At 34.7% G+C, this 9,111-nt stretch overlaps 1 protein-coding gene across 1 annotated transcript; it reads right to left on the bottom strand.

Moving 5' to 3' along the window:
- Positions 1–333: 333 nt before the first annotated feature.
- Positions 334–3,531, bottom strand: LOC110465559. Its single transcript, XM_021521480.1, has 2 exons — positions 3,425–3,531; positions 334–2,491 (listed from the first exon to the last, which is right to left on the bottom strand). Exons 1-2 carry the CDS (start codon positions 3,425–3,427, stop codon positions 551–553), a joined length of 1,944 nt encoding a protein of 647 aa, XP_021377155.1. The 5' UTR covers positions 3,428–3,531; the 3' UTR covers positions 334–550.
- Positions 3,532–9,111: the final 5,580 nt, after the last annotated feature.

The following is a 9,111-nucleotide window of genomic DNA, read 5'->3' as shown; positions in this document are numbered from 1 at the left end:
GAATCATTGAAGCCTTACCATTTACATTTCATTTCTGCTATATAGAAATACTACTCAGTTTGAAACACAAACATATAGCCCGTTTATAATACTTTGATTTGATTGTGTGGTAAGTTTTTCTAATCATGTTCGTTTTGAAACTATTTAGTTTACGTCATTTTAAATTCAACAAGCATAGTAATTTAAACGGGTTTTTGCTGTATATTATGCATATGAATTTCAAAAGAGTCATCATCTTGGATTTCAAAAATCCGTTCATACATTGACAGTTTAATTAAAACAAGAATATATCGTCCAATGGCCAACATAGTATTGAGACCAGAATTCTCCATACTTTTTATAGAAACACATTTCAAGGTTATGGCAAGCCTGCATTCAAAATCCATTGAAGGTGTGTTGACACAGGATATGGCTAACGTTACGACGTCACGATAATGAGAGTCAAATAAAAAGGATACAACAAATTGGTAATCAATCAAATTTAACTATTGCCTAAAACATAATAAGATATTATAAAAGTAAAAGTATTTGTAAGTTCGACATCGAGTTATTAATAAAAGGATTTGCACGTCACGTCAAATGAGGTTTGGCGAGTGATGCAGCGGTTGTCTTCCCATTGTTTCTTTCTGTAGCTTTTACGCATGACTAGCCATGGGTCACTTTCATATTCCTCCGCGATGAACTCCTCGTCCTTGGCGATGATCAGGCTGGTTAGGAGTTTCTTCAGTGCTGTCCATTCCTCTTCAGATTCTGTATGCATCTTCAATAACGGGTCGGTACTGTTCACGAGACGCCTGGCTCTGCCAATCATCGGTGAATTTTCCTCGTTTGGCATGTTGACAACTTCTTTGAGTTGTTCCAGTAGTTGTACGAGGCGAGACTCGTCTACAGACTTGACAGCTATGAACAGTTGTTCCCGAAGGGAGTCATGCTCTTTGGTGATCGAGCCTTCGAAATACATTGTATCTAGTCGGGCGAGGAGTTTTACACCCCTTCCACGTGTAGAGTTGGCTGCTTCGTTCCGACTTTCTAGAATTCTTGGAATGTTTTCCTCTGTGTAGGGGCCGTGCATACCCGTCTGTCCGTCCATGAATCGGAGTACCTGGGCCCCGCCGATTCCAATCCCGTCTACACCGGCGTACACGGCGTATTTGATTTCGTTAAATTTAAAACCAGCAGAAAAATAGGTGACAAGTCCTCTAATATGGGCCTCGTGAACGATTGTGAGAGCTTCCTCAAATGTCAACTGGTACATGATGCATTTCGAAGGGTAGGTGTCGCTAGCTCCGTCCCACGTGATCTTGTCAAAACCACCTATGGAAGTAATCTCAATAGCTCTAATAGCGATAGCCATTCTCTCTTTCAAGCTACAGACTGAGCACTGATCATAGTCGTCCTTGATTACCTGGTTAAGATTCCATGCTGCAGACAGGAACTGTTTCCGGTTCCGCTGGACCTGACCTCTGAGTGCTTGCATGTAGTGGACGGCCTGTGACGTGCTCAGCCCCTCCATAGACACTTTGCACTCTGCCGCCCCCTGGTAGAACGCCGCTGTGGCGGAAGCTGCCGTGATATTTACCAACTTCAAAAAGTCCTCGTCAAAATTTCCGGAATCTTTCACCCTTCTTCCGACGAAGTATGTAGTTGGAGCGCTTGAGCCAACATGTAGTCTGACTTTGGAGAAGTCAAGCATTGAAGGAATACGGTACGATTCAATATTTTCCCGTGGCAGATTACGAGGACGCTCCAAATGTTCCACGTGAACAATGGCACCTTCCATCCACTCGTTGAATCGGGTGGTGCCTAACACGTGGCCCTCCCCAGGGTCTGTGAGGGACATATATGTCTGTGTTGTAGGTCGGAACCCCGGGGTTCCCAATCCCCGTGCGTTATGGTGACGCCCCTGAGATCCATGGGACAGGTTGTAGTAAGCCAGCTGGAAGGCGAAATACTCGACTGGAGTCGGTTGTCTCCTCTTCTCACGGAGGACCTGTGCCATTTTAGTTACCGCAGCCATGTAGTCCTTGGGAAGTGCCTCTTTGTCCCAGTGGAAGTAAACTCTGTTATTATCGTCGTCAATAGTCGCCTCAAAAAGGGACTCGCCACGGGGGGTGGGAATCATGCCGACGTACAATTCATTCTCTACTCCCCAGGATTGTATGACTTTGGTCGCGTCCTCCCCAGCCTTTTCCACTTGAGACATGATAGAATTGACCTTTTTTGTCTCAATCATGCTTTCGCAAATTTCCCAAAATGAATTCTGACACTTATCTTGACCTGGGAAAATGTATTTCAGTCTCTCGCACACATGGTCTTTCACGGTGCTGAAGTCTACAACCGTTCTCACCGGAAGTTCCCTCTCAGACTGGAAGGGTTTAGTTTGACTGTCAATTTTCACCCTAACGTTATACACATTTTGAAGTACGTCTTGGAGGTAAGCCAGTGCGACTTTTCTCAGTTTTCCAATACCAACGGTACACATATTTTCCGCCTGAAACGAAAATAGAAAAAATATAAATAACAAACCATATTTAGTAGGATAATACATAAATATTGTATAAACAATTTATATATATTATTATATTTATATTTTTACCGTCACATGGACATTTAAAACTATTTATCGCTATATTGTTATATCTATATATATACGGGAGACGAGGCTATGTACGGTTTTTGTGTTATAAAGGCTATGACTATTTTTACCTGTGATATTTTTGACACGTTTATCTTACCAAGTGGATTACCGTAAACAGGTTATTACAGATAACACACGACCAGATCATCAATATTCAAATACTAACTTACCGTTCGTAATGTCATCACATGGGGCGAGTAGATAATTATTTACAAGTGTGTTTTTATTACTCTCTTCATTGAAAATCTGCTAAAGTATTTATTATACTAGGTAAAATCTAACTAGCTGTCATTTTATCTATATAGGTATATACATGTACATGTCTGTGTGTGGTTGTGTTTAAATCTGCTTAAGCATTTATCATATCATCACATTGTCTAACCATCGTTTTATTTTCATAAATGTTAATCCTATTACAAATAACCCTTACAGTGTAGCATCGACAACAATCCCACAAAAATGCATCAGGTAGATATAAGCATTTATATAGCGAGTGGTGTTATTGAACATTATAGATATGGTTAATTAAGTTAATTAAACAGATAATAAAATTAATTGATAATTATTTTACAGAATGTTGTTATTCATTCAATTATCTGTTTAATTGATCTAATTAATCATAAATTTCATATTCCTTTGGGAATACTAACATTGTATCAACATATATCGTTTAATCAACTTAAGCGTTCATCTTACCACTGAATAACCCTTTCCATCAAATATTTGTTACCCTAACAATATTTTCCATACAGTCCTGTGCGAAGCTATATATCATTCAAGTCTTACCATTGTGTGTGTTGAAGGAAGTCTTAGTGCGGTCAGCTGATGAGCTCGAAGTGACGATGTATAGTGTTGGAGCTAGTTTTATAGCAGGTCGCATCCTGTTTTGTCCTTAACGCGTGCTGTTGGAGTGGACAGCTTTTCTCGGAATGTTTCAGTGGCGTCATGCCGGATACCGCTATTATCTGTGTCCGTTTTCACGTAACGCTGCCTAGGTACGGCTAGAGGTGTTTTTTGGTATGGTACATGTGCTCGTCAATATCTCTATGATTTTACTTGGGTGACCGCTTGCTCAGAGATTTATTATGGAATATCTATTGAAATAAAGCATTATTTTATTGTCACAAATTTATTTGAAGTGTTGTGATTAACAAATAGACCAATTGTTCAATATAAATTAGATACAATACAATCCAATTTTTTTATTAACAGTGTCTCATGTGCAAGCTACAAACCATTTATGACTGACACCCAGCCTAATACCTAAAAAGGCTTACGAGACACTTAAGATATTCGTAATACAAGCTAATTCATTAACGCTATGAACTAGTGCACCCATACTTAGAAAATATTTACACGTAATATTTAAAACTTTTTTTTTATTTATACATGTAATATATAAATCAAATTGATGTCTCAGGAATTTCGTCGGTTTTCGCGATACTCTGAATCCCCATATCAACAAAAATGAGCATCTTTGCAGCAGGTATGCATACGCTAGTATCGCTTTAAAATATTCCTGCCTTAGAAAGCACGGGCTTATTTATTTTCGAGAGAAGTACTTAACATGTGCATTTTGTGAAATATTCAGTTTTATCCCTAGGATTCTCTATTGTATATATGACATAGATAATGTGTTGTCTAAGATATCCATGTTATATTATTTATAAACATACATGGGTATTTATAAAGGTTGGCACAATCTCATTGTCCTTTAGACGCCAAATCTGCAGTGATCTTGTATTTCATAAAACTATGTTTTAGAAAGATGGGATATCTTTACCATTTTATATATCATATATTTTTTGTATTATATATGAGATATCTGAGTATCAAAATACCATCTAAAGTAATATATTATTCATTTAAAACAATATCTGATGTAAAATATCTTATTCATTGTACAAGATGTCTAATTTAGTTTTCTATGTAAAATATCTTATATAATTATATATTGATATATCTTTAAAATATATATTATGTCATAAAAGATAACTTAAAGAAATGTGTATATCTAATGAAGTAAAAAGTTTAGAACAAGGTTTATACAAAAAGCGAACTATGTACAAGTTTGAGATACGGAATGGAAAATGGCGTTTGTTCTGGGGTTTTTTTCTGTGGTTGAAAATAAACGAAGTTACAGAGTTCTCAGTAATAAAAAAATCCTGTATCGTTCTGTTAAAATTTCAGTTTTATGTCGATATTTTGATTCCGTTTAATTCCCATGCATGTGACCCCAACACTTCGGCCCATTGTTAGAAACGTGTCATGCACGTACATGTATGAATCGAATAATTTCGTGGAAATTTTCGGAAAGCAAATGTTGAATTAGAAGATACTTGTGAGGCACGAACGATTCGTTTATTTTTTATTTTCAAGAATTGTATCAGTTATAGATACACACATTTAGGTACAATTTGTGATGCATTTATATGAAACGAAAATGACTCGGTCGGAAACAAGTAAAATCATGTTTATGCTAACAAAAGAAGTGTCTTTTTCGTTTGCTTGATGTCCCTAAATCTAACCGATTCATTACAATCAATATAAATAAAACTCTAGACTTTGTCTTTCTTAGAGATCTTTTAAAACTGTAATTTGAATTGTTTCTGTTCGAATTATTAAACGTTATTTAATCAATACTGTAAGATCCTTTAAGTTACTTACAAAGTGAATCTATAGGTCTTTCACGCTAGTACGTGTGCAGCGAGTACTGTTTGCTTTAACAGGTCACAAGGATCCTTGGGTACTCGCATGAAAGAATTATATTACCTCATTGACTGCTTTTTCTATTAAGGGACTTCGCCTAAATATCCCTGAAATAAGACCATCATTTCTTATTTTTAAAGTGTATAAACCGGGAACGTAGATCGAAGTTTAAAACAGATATATTTTGTGCACTTTATTGCATAAACCGCTTCGCGGATTTATGCAAAGTGCACATTTTTTCTTCATTATATACCGTATATACCAAAACAAAATCTTGGTCATTCTTTATAATTTAATTTTAAAAAAGTGGACAAACACGTTGTAAATGCACAGTTAAAGATTTATTTAATTTTTACGTAAACTAAACAATTGCGCTTAAAAAAGCTGCGTTGTAATTTTGCATTCTGAAGTGTAAAAAGTAGTTCCGTCATCAGTTGTTTTTCTTTTTAGGTATATACGATATATACCCAAAAAAATATTATGGGGGAGATAGGCAAAATTAAATTATATATGCTTATCAATAATTCTTACGTTGTGTATACTTTGCTATATAAGATATAAAAAAAAATATCTTACGAAGAAAGGTATTCAACATTCGGCCCCACTTCAATATATTTGATTTTTTTCACCATATGTAGTAGATACATAAAAAAGAACAATTACTGCATATATGATTATTCATTATTACTACTGATAACCGCAGTGGACCTCCTGACATAACACCAGGTTGGGTGACGGGGGTATCCTAACAAACTGTTAGATAAATTTGTCAGAGGCGAATGTAATTTTGAAAAAGAGTTACGATAGTGTATAGTATAAAATTACTGTTATTTTGATACGAAATATGCCATATTCATATACATAAAGTAAGCGTTGTGATACTTCTAATTAGAAAAACATGCAAAAAAAATCAAAATTTAAAATATATCCACCATTATCAACTTGCCTATGTATATAGTTACAATGGTAGTCTATAATTCTATACTTCTTTAAAAACTTTTCATATATATATACTGTCTACAGAAACATTTTTATGTAATATCAACCTGTAAAATACTTTTTTAGCATTCCAAACATGGCCAATGCACAATATCAATGTTTACTATGGTAAATACCGGTACATTTTCTGTTTTTGTTTCATACCAAAAACACTTTATTAAACTATGCATGTTTTCAAGTTATGTGCAGCAGTGATAACTCATAAACATGTATTCTGCAAAAGTAATCTTTCCTCTGGAGAACTACTTAAGGTTGAGATTGTGTTATAGGCAAAGATATGCAGATATATAAAAACAATAAAATAATCTTAATAATAAAACTAATATACACTTGATTATTATCTTATTTTGTCTTTTGCTCATTCACTTAACAAAATATGAAGGAGTTTTACATTATCTTATATCTTTAACTCTAAACAGATATGGCAGGGGCATATATCCTTGTATGGTCAGATTTGATTCTTGTGATCTTGAACGTAGGTCAATGTCACCAATGTTTACTAAACTCTTATCCATTCACATGAAAAAACCTACTTGCCAAATATCAAGATCCAGGGACTTTTTGTTATGAAGAAACACAACCTAAAGGAAAAGTGGAAAGAAAGCTTTGTTTTTCAAATTCACCGGTTGTCATTTTATTGGAATTCCTGATGTTGAAAGATATTATTGGTAGCCAACTTTAAGATTAACGTGTCCAAATTGGAACTCTCTCATTAGTAACGAAATTTCACATACTTGTCTGCTTAAATCTTCAATAAAAAGAACAATTCTTTCTGGAAATAGTGTACCACTTGGTATCAAAGTAATAGTTGGAATATGTTGCACACAATAATGATATAATGTTGTAGTAATCGTGTCATTTAAATGCTCTAGGAGGACTTGTATTACCGCACCTTTAGCAACCACACTAAACTAAGTCAATGAGGTCATAAAATTAATTCTGAAACTAACTCTTTCTGATTTTTAAGCTTCCTATACCCATACCTTTTTGGATTTATCCTGTTTTGAAATTCCAAGCGGGGGCCGACGCTAATGTTAATTCTCCATTGGCGTTGACCCTACCCTTATATATAAGATATGTAATAAGATAAATCTTATAAAGAACGAGATTTCGAGATTCAACTTTGAAATAAAAGTAGCAACTCCTGCCTCAGCAGAAAATGGCGGAAACACGGAAAATGTCGGAATAAACAGACCAAGCAATGAAACTAGATTTCTTTCAGGCTAAAATGGGCTTCACTGTTTAGTTTGAGGCAGAGACGTTTAGAATGCGTCTCTGTTTCTGGCTGTTAGAGGTAATCTTTGTAAATTTACCAGGGACATTTTGCATGATGAAAGTATTGGTAAATATATATAAATGTTATAAAATAAATGATAAATGATCCGTAGCGATAGGGGGTAATTATTTTACAATATACATTTCCGATCATTTTGTTGTTGTCAGTCTCGTGAGTATTTCGTTCCTTATAAGATATCTTATATACTTTTCTTTACATTTATTATATACGATATAAAGAAATGATATAAGATATAATTTCATGAAGAAACCATATATCTTATAAACTAAATAAGATGCCATATATACATTTTACATGTATATAGAAGATATCTCATAAAGAAAATTTGTACATTAACCTATATAAAAATGTCTTAGATACCTAGCATTTTTATGAGATATCATATGTTATATAAGTTATCTCATAAATAATTATCTGACAGACATATGAAATAGAAAGTCTTGTATCTCATAAACAAAATTGATATTTTATATAATGTATAAATATATTATATTGAATATACAATATATGTTATAAAGAAAGTATATCTTATAATATTATTTAATATAGGTTTAGCATTGCGCCTTTGATAAATGTTAAGCTGACTTGACGTAGAAGCCGGGCAGTTCCTGTGGTCTGGTGACAATATTACGTACATGTGTACGTGATGTCCTCGCCATATACACGGAGTTTCCTGGATTCCCGGATGTTGACTTAATTTCATGAAATATTCACAATTATACGACCACATCGTATCTGAATGGTATCTATAAATCGTATGACACCGTCATATGTTTATGAGCGCATTATAGTCAAGTACGGCGACATAATGCGTATATTGAGATTTGCCAGCGCTGTTAGTCTATATGGCTACATCGGTAAAGTTTGGATGGTACTTTGCTAGGCACGGATCTAGTAGTATACTAGTAACTTACTATACAGACAATAAATGTTTTAAACTTCCTTTTGTGGAACTCTTTCAGAAAGGAAACAGTAAAGTAGCATACATCCTTAAGGCAGAGAGTCTCATCGCTTTTATTATATTATTTTAGTTTTACATAGACCATTATAAATGTATAATGCGGGCCTTTTACGGGACTAAGATCGAAGACTTTAAAATTATCATTCCAGCAATTTAACTTGACCGGTAGCGCAGTGGAGAGGTCTGGGGATCAAATGAGGATTTAACGGCACTTTTCTTTCAATTTCATACCAGCATGACTTTTGAAAAAATACCGTTTAATCCTTATATTTACATTCTACATTTTTAGTTATAATTTACCTAAACAAAGATATTCCCTTATGTTAGCGATATTGAAGTGTCTTTGTCTTCAGCGCAAACAAGATTCTTTGAACAGCCTAACGTCACCAAAATGTTTGGTTCTAACAGTTGGTTCATGTGAATCGATGCGGAAGGAGAATTTAAGCTTCAAAATGACGCTGATCGATTTGCGTTCATAGCTCTATGAAAGCAATTTCTCTTGGTAAT

This window comes from Mizuhopecten yessoensis, unplaced genomic scaffold (assembly GCF_002113885.1).
Source record: "Mizuhopecten yessoensis strain PY_sf001 unplaced genomic scaffold, ASM211388v2 scaffold11091, whole genome shotgun sequence".
In the NCBI taxonomy this organism is placed as follows: domain Eukaryota; kingdom Metazoa; phylum Mollusca; class Bivalvia; order Pectinida; family Pectinidae; genus Mizuhopecten; species Mizuhopecten yessoensis.
Note: the sequence above shows the minus strand (reverse complement) of the source record. Positions and strands in the feature narration are given on the sequence as shown.